This window comes from Eschrichtius robustus, chromosome 7 (assembly GCF_028021215.1).
Source record: "Eschrichtius robustus isolate mEscRob2 chromosome 7, mEscRob2.pri, whole genome shotgun sequence".
NCBI lineage: Eukaryota > Metazoa > Chordata > Mammalia > Artiodactyla > Eschrichtiidae > Eschrichtius > Eschrichtius robustus.
In genome coordinates this window covers 76,508,541-76,526,094 of record NC_090830.1, presented here as the reverse complement: position 1 = coordinate 76,526,094, position 17,554 = coordinate 76,508,541, and the positions used below count along the sequence as shown (strand labels likewise).

The following is a 17,554-nucleotide window of genomic DNA, read 5'->3' as shown; positions in this document are numbered from 1 at the left end:
CTGGGGCCCACTAAGGCTCCCCTCTTCAAGCAGAGATTTTCTTTGAAGGATTTTGCATCTATGTTTGGTTTTACATATATGAAAGAGTGCTTTAAATGACCTATTAGCTAAGTATCTTCACAGCCCTCCCCTCTCCAAGCCATCCTGCTTCATTTTCAAGTATAAGTGATACTCCAGAATGCTCCAGAAAGATGCACCATGCTGGCTGCCGATGCATGCTGCTTCTGGCGCACAGCCCCACCCTGATACCCAGGAAGCAGGCAGACCTGAGTGGAAGAAGTCCCAGATTACAAGCACTTTCTCAAAACTGACACGGACAAGAATGAGAGGACACAAGAGGGAGTGCTGGTGGAGGTGAGTGGCACCTCCTGGCGTGGTTTTCCTGCGTGCTCACAAGAACTAGTGCCTTCCCATCAGCACAGCTGCAAGATGGGTTTGTTCAATTCAACCCCATTTCCTGAGAAGCTTTAGGGTCCCTAGAGCTGAACTAAGGCCATGGGACTATGCATGCCGACCTCCAGCTGCAGGTGTAGGAGCCAGGCCCTCGGGAGGGGCTCGTGAGGATAGATCTGGGTGATGAGGTGACTCAAGCTGGGGGCGGGTAGTGAGAAGCGGGCACCAGGATGCTCGTGATCACTTCCTAGATAATTTTTTTTCTAATGACAAAACAACAGGCATACTCAGTGCAGAAAACTCGGTAATCACGGAAAAATGCAAAAGGCTACAAAACAAACTCTACAAGAGCTTTCATCTTCAAATTTTCACAAGGAAGAGGAACAAGCCATTTTGTAGGACAAAATTAGTGCAGAAGTGAAAGTCAAGCAACTTGGGCTCAATGTGATAAACTCTTTGACACTAAGAACTCCTCTCTTTTGGAATAGGCCACCACAGGAAGTAGTGAGTGTCCCATCCTTGGAGGCAACCAAGCAGAGGCCACACGAACACCCATCAGGGACCCCATGGAAGAGTTTCCAATAACAGGGGAAGATCAGCTCAATCTCTAAGATCCCTTTCACTTGTGGGAAAGGAGTCCACCTCACGCCACCCGGCCTGCCCACCAGCCCTTGCGCCAACTCACCCACAGGCGTATCCTCGCTGATCAGCAGGTATGTATCAAAGAAGTGGTTGGTGAAGAAGGGCAGTCGGTTCACCTGGCCTGGAAGTTAGAGGACAAGAGCATCAGTCAAGTACCCTCGTGCCAGCTCCATGCGTTCTGCAAGGCACACAGAGTAGGGGCTCCAGTGGGCACTGAACCTGCATCCAGTGCTGCAGCCACCTTTCCAGGACCTTGGCAGCTCGCTGTTCTGCCTCGAGGCAAATGGGGAGTAATGCCAGTAGGCAGGCAGAAGGCTGTCAGGTCGTTCGGTCAGTGAGGCCACGAGCCACGTGTGGCTATTGAGACCTGGTCCACAATAGGATGTGCTGGAGTATAAAATACACACGGGATTTTGAAGATGTTGTACGAAAAAGTGGGTGTGAAATATCTCATTCATCTTTTATATTGATAATGTGGAAATTATGATTGTAGCTATACTGGATTAAGTCAAATACATTATGAGTTTCACCTGTTTCTGTTCTAATGCGCCTCTTAGAAAATTTAAGACCACACATGTGGCTCACATTGTATTCCTACTGGGCCTCCCAGCTGTAGATAGACTGGGAGCTTGGCAAGGACAGGGCTGTCTGCTGTGTTACACGCTGCAACCCTGGTGCCCAGAACAGGACTTGGCACTTAGAAGGCCCTCAGCAGCTATTTGTTGTGTGAAGGAATGGCCAGCTGATGCCATGTGATTAATAACAATAATAACAACAACAACAATAATAATAGCTGCCATCTATGGAACCCTCCTCTGTACCAGCCGCTTATACCATCTCCATCAATCCTCATGGTCCAACATGTGCTGTCACATCCGCATTTTACTATTGAGGAAAATGAGGCTTTGAGGGGGTAACTAGTAACTTGCCCAGGGTCACACAGCTAGTAAGGGTGGCATGGGCCGTACTGGAACCCAGACCTGGAAGCCTGTGCAGGTAACCCTGTACCACTCTGTGACAGCCTCAGGTTGGGGGCTGGCTCTGGAAGGGGACAGCATGATACCGTCATGGGCTGAGGAATTTCACATCTATGAAGAGTCCCCCATATCACAAGTCCCCCACACAAAGCCTCCCCAAGGCTGGCTTCCTCTGTCCCCTGAGCAACCCCCCAGAGGCCTTCAGTAGTGTGGTATAGTATGAAATGTATTTGGTCTCTGCCCCCAGGTCCTGGCACAGAGCTTCAAAACTCCTTGGAATTTCCAGAGTGATAGGAGGGTCTTTTGTTATCCATAAGGAGCCCCCTTGACCACACCCAAGTTTATGTCAATGAGGTGATTTATTTTTTATCTTTAAATAAAAAAAAAAATTTTCATTGAAGTATAGTTAATTTAATGTTGTGTTAATTTCTGGTGTACAGCAAAGTGATTCAGTTATACATACATATAAATATATTATTTTTCATATTCTTTTCCACTATATATAGTTTATTCAAAGATATTAAACATAGCTCCCTGTGCTCTACAGTAGGACCTTGTTTATTTTATATATAGTAGTTTGTATCTGCTAATCCCAAACTCATTCCCCACCCCCTCCTTTCCCCTTTGGTAACCATAAGTTTGTTTTCTATGTCCACGAGTCTGTTTCCGTTTTGTAAATAAGTTCATTTGTGTCATATTTTAGATTCCACATGTAAGCAATACCACTGGTATTTGTCTTTCTCTGTTTGACTTACTTCACTTAGTATGATAATCTCTAGGTCCATCCATGTAGCTGCAAATGGCATTATTTCATTCTTTTTTATGGCTGAGTAGTATCCCATTGCGTATACATGCCACATCTTCTTTAAGCATTCATATGTTGATAGACATTTAGGTTGCTTCCATGTCTTGGCTATTGTAAATAGTGCTGCTACGAACACTGGGGTGCATGTATCTTTTCAAATTAGAGTTTTCTCTGGATATATGCCCAGGAGTGGGATTGCTGGATCATATGGTAACTCTATTTTTAGTTTTTTAAGGAACCTCCATACTGTTCTTCATAGTAGCTGCACCAATTCATGTTCCCACCAACAGGGTAGGAGGGTTCCCTTTTCCCAGTGAGGAGACTTAGAGCGGGGCCTCTACAGAGAGCCTCAGGAAGGGGCTGATCACCGGAGAGACCAAGTGATTAGATGGGGAACTTTCAGCCCACCTCCAACCTCTAGGGAGGGGAGGGGAGCTGGAGATTTCCAATATTTGATGAGCTCCCAAGTTGGTGAACACATCCATGTGCTGGGAGGATGGCACACCTGGAGAGGCATGGAAGCTCCACCCGACCCCACCCACCCCCCCATAGCTTGCCCTGTGCATCTCTTCCATCTGGCTGTTCCTGAGTTGTATCTTTTATATTCAACCAGTAAATGTAAGTAAAGTATTTCCCTGAGTTCTGTGAGTCATTCTAGCTAACTGAACCTGAGAAAGGGTAGTAGGAAGCCCTGATTTATAGCCAGTTGGTCAGAAGTACAGGTGGCCTGGGACTCACCACTAGCATCTGAAGTAGAGCTGAACCCTTAAATCTGTGGAATCTGGCACTAACTCTGGGTAGATAGCATCAGAATTGAATTGAATTGTTGGACACACAGTCGGTGTCTGGAGAGTTGGAGAACTGGAAAACACCCCAGAAGGAGGCAAATGAGGGCACTTCCCCCTCTGCCCCTACCAACCAGGGATGGGGGGCTGGTCGGTCTCACATGGGGCCGACATCGTGTAGCACACACGTAAGCAGCTCCTGCTGGGTCTTCCAGGGGCCCTGAACATGGGTGGGCTGCAGCCCTCCCCTCCCTCATTTCTGCTGACCTGGCTCCCTCAGAGCTTGGGCCAGGCTCAAGAACACAGAGGCTAGTACTTCCCTCATTGCTGGAGACCTCCTAGTGGGGAGCAGGCAGAACTAATGGAATCTCCACCCCCACCCCGTCTGCTCAGGCACCCAAGCTGATGTCATTTCTGGTTCTGCAAGCACTGTAGCCTCTCTCTCCCCTCCTGGCCAGGACTGCTGGCCCTTTTGCCTTCAATTGCCAAATTCCTATTTATCCTTCAAGTTTTGCCTTAGATGTCCCTTCTTCCAGGAAGCCCTCCCTGACCACCACAACTACACATATGCACTCGCCCACACCCTTCCACCCTCTCATGTGAGGAACCTGGGGCTCCTCGCACACACAAGAGCCTCAGAAAGAGGCCAGTGGTCAAGGGCTTCACCTTTGTTTGTAGTCTCTCTGTGCCTCTTTCTAGTCATATGACCTCCCCATGCCTCAGTTTACTCAGGTGTAAAATAGCGATAACAATAGGACTTACTTCTTGGCTGTGTTGAGGATTAAATGAGATTACATACATAAAGCACTTAGCGCTGTGCTCCCGCACATAGCAAGCACTCGATAAATGGTAGCTATTATTAATATTGGTATTAATGACAGTGCTGCCTGCTCAGCCAGAGGGGTAGGCTTTGGATCCCTGCTGGGGGCCTTGAGCTCCCTTACAGAAAGCAGCTGAGCCAGGGTAGAAGGCTCAGGGGTGACCAGGGAATTCGGCATGGGCTCAGGCTGGGGCAGTGGGAGGGAAACCAGCCAGAAAACACGTCACCTGCAGCAGCATCGTTTGTTTTCAAATTTTGTTTTACAGGACCTGCCGATAATCAGCCACTGAGACCTCTGCACGGGAGGTTGGGCAGAGCCTCGGGGACGTACGTCGCCTGCCACATACCAAGCAGGACCGTGATCTGGGAATAGGCTCCCATCCTAGGAAGCCCAGTGGCCTTGGGCTGCCAGTGGGGACTGGGAGGGTGATGGGAGGGTGGGAAAGGGGGGTGCCCACAGGTCGCCTGTTCTCTTAAAAGACACTTTTAAGGCATGAAGGCTGTGTCCTCCAGAGGCAAACTGCTGCCTCAGGAGCTGTGAGGCCTCCGGCCAAGTGAGAACGTGAGTGCCCGTGAGAGGGGAGAGGACAACGGGCGACTTCTGTGAAGGAACAAGAGTCCAGCTGCCCGCACCCACGATGCACCCCTCTGTCCCCGCCCCACACATGCTTATTCCCTGCTTTGGCGCCTACTGTTTGTTCTGCCCTGGACGCCTTCTCCCCTCATCCCTGGCCCACTCACACTGATCCTTCCCTACAAGGTAGATGCGGGTCCACTAGCTTTAAATATTTATTTCAAACACCCAAACAAGAATCAAGCTTTTAACCACCACAGGCCTGAGGGGAGAAGAGAGAGGGGGAGGCTCACAGAGAAGGCAGATTCGAGCTGCGGTGCTGGATGACAGGCCTTCCACACGCAGCGAGGAAGGGAAAGATCCCGGAAGGAAGCAAAGCTGGGCAGATGTGGCGGAGCGGAGCCGTCAAGGCACGCGATGTGGGAAGGACAAGGTATCCACCAGACCAGGAAGCACAGACTTCACTCAGAACCGTGGGATGGGACAGGGGATTCCTCTCAGGGCTTGAAGGACACTGGCAAGTGGCAGAGCCCGGACTGGAACCAGGAAAGCCGGAGCCCAGCCCAGGCCCACCTGCCCAGGCCCCTGAAGGCACAGTGGTTCTCACTGAGGTCCGTGCTGGGCATAGCCCTAGACCCCGCCCCCAACTCATGACAGGGAAGGTGCACAGGACGGAGAGCACAGAGCGGCAACCAGGGGTGAGGCCTTGTATGCCCTGCCACTCGCTGCTGTGTGGCCTGGGCAAATCGCTCTACCTCTCTGGCCACCATTTCCCAGCCTCAAGATGAGGACAAAAAGCCCTCACTGCCCTCTCCCCCTGCCTCCCTGCCAGAGGTGACCTGTGCACAGCACCACTGTTACGATGGCTGCTGCAATCTGGATGCATGAGCTGCCTTCGATCTAGAGAGCTCAAGGGGAGACTGCACCTCTTCTAGGAAGGCAGCCAAGCTGTTAGCACCTGTTTTATTTCTTTTTAATGGGGAGGGCGGGGGAGGGCATGAGTGTCCAAGGTCACAGAGTCCCTGAGGAGTCCGAGGACACCAACAAGCAAACCCAGAGGGTCAGAGCTGAGGGTCTCAGGTGCCCCTCACTGAGCCCTCCCCGAATGGGGCAGAGAGGAGCGGGAGGACAGAGACCTGGATCGAGGCCTAGCTGGGCCCTGCTTTGTACAACCCTGGGCCAGCTGCTTCTCCAGGGGTCAAGTTTCTCCTTTGTAAAGTGGGCCAGGAGTGGACAGAGGGTCTGAGACCCCTTCTGGCTCTGCCCCTGAGAGTCTTTGAGGCTGTGCCATAATCCTGCGCTGCTTGGATGGGAGTGAGCTCCCCATCACAGGGGCATTCCAGCAGAGATCCCTCCCAGCATGGAAGCCAGGAGACGGGACCTTCAAGGGACTCTCGGGCAGCAGGATGCCAGCAGCAGTCCGCCAAGCATGAAGCTCTGGTTTCCTCCAGAGGCTCCCGGCTCCCTGGAGTGAGAGAAGGAGCCGACGCCCCTCAGGAATATGTTTGCCTGTGTCGCCAGGCACGCTCTGCCCATAGCTCTTCCCTGAGGACACCCTGGTCCCGCGGGACACCGAGCCAGCTGTGCCTGCTGTCCTGGCCTTCCTTCGTGCAGACCAGAGCTGCTTTGCTCCCGCTGTCCAGGAGAGGCAAATGCCCAGGCCTTTCCTGGCCTCCTCCGTGGGCACTAAGGCTGGCACTGACCTGGCTGCTGCAAGGCCAGGGGAAGGAGGGCTGCCCCCCTCCCCCTGCAGAGAAGGAAGACTCCTGGCAGCCACACCCTCGCTCAGGCTGTTCCCTCCTCCAGGATTCCCTTCTTCCCTCTCCCCGCTTTAAAACGACTTCTCAGTCTTCAGGGCCTAGATGAACCATCTCCCTTCTGGCTGGGTCTCTCCTGTGCCCACAAGTTTAATTAATCTTTTCTTCTGATGGGCTTCTCTGGAGCTCTGTACATCCTTTATTACCACTTTACCCACCCTGCTTAGAGCAATCCTATCTGTGTCTTTCTCCCTGGTGAGCCCCTGAGCGCCCGAGAATGTCATTTCTTCCATACCCCCAGAGTTGGACGCAGTAGGGCACACAGTGTCACACAGTAGGTGCTCAGAAGACAACTGTGAAACGGACTAGGACTGGGGCCAGTCCCCGCATCCCAGAAGAAGGACAGTTCACGGTCATAGATGTCTCCCCTTAGAGCTCAAGTATTTCTCAAGGCTCCTCCCCTTCCCTCATGTGTCCCAGGCCCTGGGGATGGCTGGTATTTTCAGCCCTGTGCGGGCTGCAGAAGCAACCGAGGCCCAGAAAGGGAAGCGAGTGCCCAGTCACACACACACAGCAAGGCAGGGTCTTGAGAGTCCCAGAGCACAGACGCCAACCACACACCGTCCAGCCCGGCCTCCCACGCTTGCTGCAGGGAGAGAAGGTGGAGGACTGAACTTACCACAGCATCCAGAGATCAGCACAGAAAGCCAGACCACGAGGCAGCTGGAGGCGACGTGGCACCTCATGGCTCCTGGGGACAAAAGGAGGGGAGGGTGAGAAACGTCCTATTGGAGCGCCTGCTCTTGCAGGCTGAGCAGCACTGCCTCACCCCTGCAGCTCGGGGCGAACTGGGCCTGAGAAGGGAGGAGAGAGAATCAGGGCAGACTGGTGGTGGGGGGGCACATGGGGAAGAAGAGAGGGTCTGTACCCTGGGGTTCTGTCATCGTCCAGTGCTGAGGCACGACTGGGCTGAGGGCAGGGGCAACAGTCCCCTCTGTGCCCTCGTGGAGGCCGGCCGCACGGCTTGTGGGCAGGGCTCAGGGGGCACAGGCACAGGTTTGTGACACACGCGGGGCTCAGGGGGCAGAGGGAGGGGCTGCTGCCTCTATCCTCCAGGCCAGCATCCCCGAAGAGCGGGGGAACCTGGTTAGTGGGGACAGAGTCAGGAGGTGGGTGCTGAGCAGGAAGACAGGGGTCTCAGAGCGGGTCGGCAGCCCCCCCCGCCCCCAGCCAAACTGCCCAATGAACATGTCTTTTCCTGTTTTTATATCTGCAGTATCATCTCATAACCTTGGATATGAAAGGAGCCACCAGGCTATGGTGTCCAAAGAGGCACAGAGAAGGGAGGTAACCTGACCAGGGCCCCCCAGCAAGTCTGTGGAAAGCTGAAGCCGGACTTTTCTCTCTAGCTAAGCTCTAGAGAGAGCTGGGGTCCAGCTGCCAGAGGCTCAGCAAAGCAAGCTCCCATCTCTAAGTGTAGTGGGGCTGGGGTAGGGGGTGGGCGGCGGGAGGGCTGCTCCCTCCCATCATGGCCGTGGCCTGCTCGGCCCCATTACATCAGGGCCACGGCCCTCTGGTTCCTTCTTACGCCTGCAGCGGCTCCAGAGCAGGCTTCCCTGGAGACCAGCAGTGACACCGGGAGGGGCCCACGCTCCTCAGCTGGGGATCCCTGCCTTCCGCTGAACAGTCAGCCCTGTTAACGCTGTCTCACCTCCGTGTCTCAGCTCACAGCCCACTCACCTCTGCATCCCCACGGCCTAGCCAAGGGCCCACACATCCTCCTTCAGGGAGCACCGACTGTGCACCTCGCCTGGGAGGCATTGTAACTCCCCGGTTCACAAGGTGGGGTCTAAAGGCCGAGAGCCGTTAAACAATTTGCTCAGAGACCCCCAAGTAGTGAGTGGTGGGGTCAGCATCTGGACCCAAGTTGACATGCCACCTCCCTCATCAATAAATGATCAGAAAAGCCTTGGGGAGGAGAAGGGAGCTGAAGAAAAGGGTTTTGTGGAGAGACTTCACATCTCTGCAAGACCTCGGGGCAAGGGCTTCAGAAAGGGCCCAGGGCTCAGATCTCTTGGTTCCGGACCTGGAGCCGACTCTGTCTCCCAGCCCCGTGCCAAGTGGAGGATGGATCCTGTCCCACACCACACACAGTGGCCCGCGGTGCCCTCGTGTTTTCCTTGAATACTGTACTGAAAATGTTCTAATTACCAAGTATGAAACAGTGATGTGGGAAATAAAAGATTCTAAGATGTTGTCACGTAATAAAAGACAAATGCCCATCATATCCCTGTATTTCCACCCCCTTGCGTTTCCAGAGGTCAGCAGCCTGTCACAGGGGCAGGCAGGGCATATAAATGAGGAGACCCCAATGGTGTGAATGATGGCCATTTGGAGGCTACACACTCTGTCCAAAAGCAGCAGCTGCTGATGTATTTCAGCCAAGAGGGAATGTGGGCGCAGTGTGCCCAGAGCTTCTGATTTTTCTCAATGAAAAGCTGGAAATTTGGCTTTTACCATGAATTCAATTTTTAAATGTTGGCAAATAGTTCCATTTTCATGAGCCAAACATGACCTGTCTGATGGCCAGAGTGGGCAGCTTGGGCCTGGCGTGCACCCTGCGAGGCCCTTCTCCACACCCAAGCAGATATGTTCACATTACAAATGCGTACGAGTGGAGTGGCTGCTGTTTCTCTTTAGGATGATGAAGTCACCCTCTACACAAAAGAAACTCACTTTCCTCATGTCATAAGAATTCACAGACAACCCTCCAGGTCAACACTGCCACATCCACTTCCTCCATTTTCAGAGCTAGGTAACAGGTCATGGCATGGATGTTTCGTCATGGAGACAAACATCCCCTGTTGTTGGGTATCTGAGTGTTTCCAGGTTCTTGCCACACAGGCAATGTCACCGTGGACATATCTCTGCATGTAACTGTGTTGGGACTTTGCTCTCAATCTTGGTTCTCCAACGGTAGCATTAATGGGCCAATTAAATACAACACAGAGCACGTATGTAAACTTCTCTTAGACACTGTCACATTACCTTCTGTAAAGACTGTGGCAATTCCCACTCCATCTAGAAGTGTATGAGAGGGCCTCTGTGCCCACCTGGAAGTGATCCCTCTTTTAAATGGCTGCCAATTGGAAGCATGAAAAATGGAATGGCCTTGTTGTTTTAATTTGCATTTCCCTAACTACCAGTGAGGTTGAGCATGACGCCTTTTTCTAAATGTTCAAACCACTTTCCATCTGTTATCTTGCATTAGCCTACCGTATGCGGCAAAGAAGCTAGCCAGCATCACAAGCATTATCCCTGATTTACAAGTGGAGAAACCGAGGCACAGAGCAATTAAGTGACACTCTGACATCTCATAGTGAGTGAGTGACTTTTAAAAAAAATCTCCAGCCCTCTGCCTTTGGAAACCAGCTGTTATGAGAATTAAACAACATCTGCTAAGAAGATCATCCACAAATAGCTGGGAGTGCACACCATTCGGCTGGGTGTTGCAGGAAGTTTGCAGCGGAAGAAAGGAAGGAAGAAAATGAACACTTACTAGGCAACTCCCACAAGCCTGGGATTTTCACAGGTATGACTTTATTCAATCTTCCCAAATATCTCTAAAATGTAGATATTATTGTCCCCATTTTACAGATGAGGAAATTAAGGCTCAGAGAGGTCACTTAGGATTGGACCTGAGTCCCACGCTATTTCCATCACACCATGCTGCTGTCCAGCCCCACCCTGCCCACCCCGTTTCCTAATCTACGAAAGGGGAAGGCGTGGCCCCTCCCTCAAGGAGGACAATACACAACACAATAGACACAGGATGAATGTGACACAAAGAAGTGAGCATGTGTGCACAACACACACGAGTGCCTGATGCATCTCACTTTCCACGAGCTGGCTCAGGCTCTGACGCTGCTGGGCACACTGTCCCCATCCTCTCTCCTTAAATGTCTGTTTCCCCTTCAGAGGCACTCACACTGCCTCAGTGCCCCCCCCTGTCAGTCAAGGGCAGCCAAACACAGCCCTCCCTTGACAGGATTGGCAGAGGCCACCTCTGGAGCATCCAACAGCAGGGACAATCTTTGTTCCATCCTGACTCTCCATCCTTGCCTTGGGGCAAGGTGGCACAGACGCTAGGTCAAGGGGACACAGGCTCCAAAGGGTGAAGCAGAGTAGGCAGGACAAAGTGGGTCCATTCTACTACTGGGTTTTCCCGAAGATCCCAGATCTTATTCTTCCTCTGGTCCCTTTGGCCAAGAGGAGGAAAGCAAGGTCCAGAGAGAACAGAGGCTAGTGGCAATGGGAAGAGGCCCCTGGGTACCAACCTCCGGGCCAGGTGTTGCAATACATGCTGCCTTTGCCTGCCGGCATTCCCTAGGTGCTGGGGCTGCAGCGAGCGGCATGGGTCCCCCGGGATTGCCTGACCTCGCTCCGCCCTGTGAAACAGCTGTTCTCCCAGCCTACGGCCTTCCCACCTCCCGGCCAGCAGAGCTGCATGGCCTTCTCTACCATGTGAGGCTGTGCCATCCTCAGGATTCGGCCTGAGCTCCCACTGACCCTCACCTGTCCCCACTGGACCAGGAAACATAGACACACACCCTTCTGTGCTGGGCTTCCTGTCCGGCCTGGGATAAGTGCCAGAGACCTGTCCCAGAGGTACAAGCAGGGTTAGAGCCGGCTGTCCCAAAACCCATTCTCACAGGAAGCTTTCCAGAAATCTCTCAAACATACCCACTGCCGAGGAGACCCAAAGCCAGGACCCAAAGCCCTCAGGCTGCCAATCTCTAACATCCGTTTTCATGCCAAGCCCTGAGCCAGGCACTGTGGGAGGATACAGGGCCATGAGAATGGCTGGCAATGCATGTGAGGTATCAAAAAGCAACAGCGCCTGTCACTGCCCAGGGCCATGCAAAGAGAGAACTCCTGAGCCTTCTAGGGGAGCTGAGATGTGAGCTGCACAGAGTTCAAGGATGCATACTGCTAACACTTACTGAGCACATAGTACATGCCAGCCACCGTGGTGTGTAGTGTGTCCTACATGCTGGGGCTTGGAGAGGTTAAACAACTTGCCCAAGGTCACACAGCCAGTAAGTGCTCAAGCCCAAGGTCTCCCAGCCTCAGCCCCAACCCTTGCTGAGCTCAGACACGTGCCCCAGGGCAGGCCCACACTGAGGGCCTGGTGGGAAGGCCCTGGGCAGGACCCTGCATCTACTCAGAGGCTATTAAGCCAGACCTGGGTGAGAATACAACATGCTCCACAGCCACAGTATACAGGAGCCAGCAGCAAGGCCGAGTGCGTGTGCCAGAAGAAGAGGTACAACTAGGGCCGGGGAGCAGGCTGCTGTTTAGTCTGCCCTTCCACGCTGGCATCTGACAGGCATTGCCCCGGAACCAGTACCAATAAGACAATGCATGTACCATCAGGGGTGACCAAGTCCTCCCTCTGCACCCCCCATGCCTCCTCCAGCACCATCCCCTAGAGGTTAACACCTTTGTCCCTGGAGGGAGCGGACTACAGAATTTCCCAGATTCAAGGCAGCAACCCTGCCCACACTGGCCTTCACCTTGTCCTGTCATCAGCCCATAAAGACCTGCTGCTCGTGGAGGCCTGGGCTGAGGGCCAGCAGGGGAGGCTCTGGCAGGTGGCACAGTTACAGCATCCCGGGACTCACCCCCACATAGGAATCACCTCCCCCCCAAATAAAATCAAAGCCTCCACCTACACCTGAGAGAGCTTATGAGCTACACAGAGAGGTGTGGCCCCGTTGCACGTGTCTGCCCCAACATCACCTGCTGTGGGCCAGGCACTGTGCTAGACAGCGGCCTAGAGAAGAGAACAGGCTGAAGACCTGGCGGCGGGGGAGCTGGCACACCTAAGGGAGCCCAACACAGAGAGTCGGTGAACAAGTTCTACAGTGTGTTGGGGATGGTAAGTGCTAAGGAAGGAAGGAAGGAGCGGGGCAAGAGGTCTGAGTACCACTGAAGGTGATGTATGAACAAACACATGAGGAAGCAAGAGAACGAGCCACGTGGTTATCTGGGAGAAACGCCTTCTGGACAGAGGCAACAGCCTTTGCAAAGGCCCTGAGGCAAGATGTGCTAGCACGCCTGAGGAACGGCGAGGAGGCCAGTGTGGCTGAAGCGGGGTGCACAGCGGGGAGAGCTGTAAGAGATGAGGGCAGAGAACAATGGGACCACCATGGGCACCTTGTCAACCACGGACATGAGTAAACTGGGAGTCGTGGTCTTCAGACAGCCAAGAGGGATGAGAGTGACTCAAGGTTTAAAGGAGCACTCTGGCTGCGGAGTTGATGACTCACAGTAGGAGGCAAGGGCAGATACAGGCAGACAGGTGTGGAGGCTACCACAGTGATGCAAGCCAGAGGTGCTGGGGGCTCCAGCAGGGTAGGGGTAGCGGGTGTGACATCTGGCAGATTCTGGGCATTTTCAGAGTACAGCTGAGAGGGTTTCTTGCTGGAGAGGATATCGCTGTGCTAGAAAGAACCGAGCAGAGGGCTTTGGCCCAAGCACCTGGAAGGATGGAGTTGCGGTTAACCAGGACAGGGGAAGGCTGTGGGTGGGACCCGCTGAGGCGCAAGATCAGAAGCGCAGGTTGGGGCACGGTGAGTTTGGAATGACTGCTGACAGCCAAGCAGCAATGCTGGACGGGGCAGGAGGATACCCTCAACTAGAGTTCAGGCCTGAGGTGGGGCTAGAGATGTGAATGCAGGCGTCATCAGCACTTGAAGCCACCAGAGGGACGAGATCACCAGGGCTCCCACACCCTCAAGCTGAGGCAACTTGGCTGAGAATCAATCAATATCTGAAATTTGTATGAAGAGCCTGAAGATGTGTACACCCTCGTGGCCCAGCAATTCCACTTCCAGAACTTTAGCTGAGGAAATCATCATGGCCGTGCATGGACACTCGGCCACAGAACATTCACTGCTGTGTTATTTATGACAGCAGAACAGCCCAGACAGCCAAGGGGGACTGGTTCAGTTGTGGGATGTCCACAGGAAGCGCTCAGAGGATTGTGTACGGCTGTGTACATGTGTGAGTGTGTGTGTGTGGGGGGGCACACGTACAGGACTGTTACATGAAACAGTGGTTTCATCTGGTGAGTTTATGGCTGATTTTATATTCTTCTATATACGATTTTCATTTTCCTCATTTTCTATAATAAACACTCAATGTTTTAACAATCAGAGACCTAGCTTGTGTCCACCCTACCAAAACGTTGCCAGCAGCCTGTGAACAGACAGACAACTCTGATTAGAAAGTTCCTTGCTATGCTCTGCTGAGGCCCGCGGTCCTAGGTCTGAATGCCAGAGGAGACACTCGGAGCTGGGCTGGTCCTCAGGTTAACCGCACCCCTCTGCAGCTGCTCAGACCCTTCTAGGGACAGCAGTTCACTCCCTCCCGGAAAGTGGGTCCCAGTGCTGAGGCCCTGACTCTCTGCCCTGCCAGCCCAGCCAGGCTACCTTCCCACACCGCGGGGGGGAGGTCCGATGAGGCCCATCATCAGGAGGACTTCCCCCTGCTCCGCCCTCGGAGACGCATTAGCAACAGAGTGGCTAAAGCCGAGGCCTTGGAGACCAGGCCCAGGTCTGAAGCTTGGCCCTCTCTGAGGGCTCTTGTCTCCCCAGGTGGGGGGTCAGGGGGAGGACCTGAAATTTAAAAGTAAAACGAGTGCCCAAATGTACTCATCCGCTCTCTCACATCTGCAAACTGGGCTCTGTGAACTGCTGCAGGGGGCCACTGGCCCAACCTTGGAGGGCCCCTCCTTCCTGCCCCCCCCTTTCTCCAGGCTGGAGGGAGCCAGGTTCCTCGCAAACCCCTCCCGATCTGCAGGGGTTTCATCAAATGCCTTTGCACCAAACCCGAGATGAAGCCCATCGCAGCCTGGCTTCCTGGACAGACGAGAAAGCGTGCTCCTCGTTGCTGCGGAGCAAGGCACTCTCTCCTCTTCCGGGAAACCAGCCCACTCCAGGCTCAGCTCCCAGGCAGGCCCTCCTGTCACCATCTCCCACCTCTCCCCGCAGCCCAGGCAGGAGACGCAGGGCCAGAGGGTGCACTCAGCGTGCCGAGAGGCAGTGCTTTCCGTCCCAGCAGGCGAGGGGACAGGAAGGGGGACAGAGCAGAGGGGGAGGGAAAGGGCAGGAGGGGACACCTGAGCATTTCAGCTTCTCAGGAATGAGAGATTTTCACAGCAGGGTGCCACGATTTCGTTTGAACTGCTATGAATTCCCATAAAATCAGACGCACTCAACTCTGAATAGAAATACAGAAATACGCTGCAGAAATCAAAGACAATTTGGGGATTATTCACCACCACTACACACAGAGATGTTTGTGCGTGCAAGGAGACGCCTGCAGGCACACCGTTAGGGCCACTGATGGCCACTCTTCAAAGCCCACACCATCCAGGCCACTGTCTGGGGAGGCTGCTAGGATGGAAGGTCACTTACAGGGACCCTACTTGGAAGGAGGGAAAAGACCACCCTGTGGCCATTATATTCTTGTGCCCTTCCCTGGGTCCCTCCCCAAAGCTCCCACTGAGTGAACCGGGGGTTGGGGGTGGGCAGGTGAGCCAAGCAGGACTGAGAGGGGCACAGCCTGAGACCCCCATGGTGGCGTGTCAGGTGGTCCAGCATCCTCCACAGGAGGCTAGGTGTCTTGAGTCCCCTCAACCTATACTTTTTAAAAAATCATTCAGCAGGAACTATATTTTATTCTGTCCCTTTTGGAAGTCATACACGGACAGGGTAAATAATTGTACAGGAGGATGTAGAGCAGGAAGTGAGTCTCCTTTCTACCCAAGCCCACACATGCCCAGAGGCAATCAAGAATTCCTGAAGTACTATAGGTACACGGAAGGATATAGCATATAGCTCTCTCCTCCTCTTAAAAAAATATCAAGGGGTATTCATGCTATCCTACTCCTAGCTGTTTCTCATGGCAACGTATCCTGAAGATTGTTCTATCTCAGTACACACAGAGCTGACTTGCTCTTTTTAGTAGCCGTGGAGTGTTCTATTCAGGGGGACCGTAATTAACCTCTGCTGATGGACATTTAGTTTGTTTTAAACCTTTCGCATTAATGAATGAAGCCACAATGAATATCCTTGTTCCCATGTCTATACACCGTGTGAAGTGGGAGATTTTCATATTTTTATAGCTGTTGACAAACTGCTCTCCAAAGAGGGTGCCCGAAGTTGCACTTCCTCCAACAATTAGGAAAGGGCCAGTTTCCCCATACCTTCACTAGCACTGGGCACTCACTCTATTTTTGAGTTCCAGAAAAGGCAGCTGAGGCTCCTGATCCTCAGATCCCCAGTCCCATCAGGTTGGGGAGGAAGAATAGAGTTGATCAAGGTCACCTTTCTCCTATCTCCCGACTCACCAGCATGGTAACAGCCAACAGACCTTGGCCCAGCTCTGGCATGTTGCTGAAATTTGCACCCTCTCCCTCAAGGGGTCACTGCCAGTCACCACACTCTGTGTTCTCCCTCTGTGCCTCGGCCAGGCTATTCTCTCCATCTGGAGGACCACCTGGCCCCACCTTGCATGTCCAGCTCCCCCTTCAGGGCACAGCTCTAATGCCACTTCTTCCATGAAGCCTTCCTGGATCTCTGCCGGCAGTGGGATCCTCAGCTCCCCTTGTCCTTCGTACATTTTTGGAGACAGCTATCCCAGCTGCAAGGGTTAGTTAGACTTTCACACATGCTCCTTCTGCAAGAAGACCCTCAGCTCCTTGCAAGCAGAGTCTACTTTACCCCATACAGCCGTCTGCCAACTTAACATCTCCTCTTGGTGTGTCTTTAACATTTAACTTATCCAACAGCGATCCAATTTCTTCTCTGAATAGGTTCCCATCCTTGCTTTTCCCATCTCAGTAAATTCACTTCCATTGATACATTCTTTTGATTAATTCAGTTAACAAATATCTTTCATGCATCCGTAAGTGGCACTTTCCTCCTTACCCCTTCCACCACCGTATTTCAGGCACACTAGCCATTTCTCAGCCTCAAACCTGCCAAGTTCATTTCCACCCCCTGGTCATCACTGTGGATGATCGATTATTAGTCCCAACCCTTCACTCTGCATAGGATTGAGCATCTACACCCATGCTGGGGTCTCATGGTAGGCAGAGGATGCTGTCCCACCCCTGATGCTGGGCTTGACCATGTGACTTGCTTTGACCAATGGATGCTCTGGCCAAGCTCCATACTAGCAGAAGCATAATCTTTGTGCAGAGGGGCTTGCCTCTTGAGCTCCTGCCTTTCAGCCTCACAAGAACATGCCCCAGACAGAGTGAGCAGACTGAACCCACACAGAGCCCAGAATCAAGCTCAGTCATGCCTCGCCTGGATTTGCTGACCCTCCCCAGTCAGCCCACAGACACATAAGTGAGAGTAAATGATTGTTGTAGTGCTTTGTTATGCAGCTACTGAGGCAATAAGTGACTGATATCAGCACTATGAAATATATATAACCATAGACAAAAACACAGAGGGAAATCTTCATGCCATTGGGTTTAGCTATAACACCAAAAGCACAGGTAAGAAAAAATAGATATATTGGACTTCATCAAAATGAAAAACTTTTGTACATCAAAGGACACTGTCTACAGAGTAAAAAGGCAAACCTGCAGAAGATACTTGCAAATCACATATCTGAGAAAGGATTAATATTTAAAGTATATAAACAACTCCTAAACAGCTTTTGAGTCAGACTGTATTCCACGTGGTAGTTTTTGTGAAAATCTCCTCTAGTGGGAATGGTA

General features: G+C 52.6%; 1 protein-coding gene across 1 annotated transcript in view; it reads right to left on the bottom strand.

The window, feature by feature from the left end:
- The window catches only part of CDH23 (cadherin related 23), a 398,173-nt gene extending 390,674 nt beyond the window's left edge, over positions 1-7,499 (bottom strand). Inside the window, exons 1-2 of the mRNA XM_068547762.1 lie at positions 7,433-7,499; positions 1,079-1,156 (exon numbers count right to left, since the gene is read on the bottom strand). Of these exons, the coding sequence (XP_068403863.1) occupies positions 1,079-1,156; positions 7,433-7,499 (145 nt within the window). The remainder of the gene's footprint in view (positions 1-1,078; positions 1,157-7,432) is intronic.
- Positions 7,500-17,554: the final 10,055 nt, after the last annotated feature.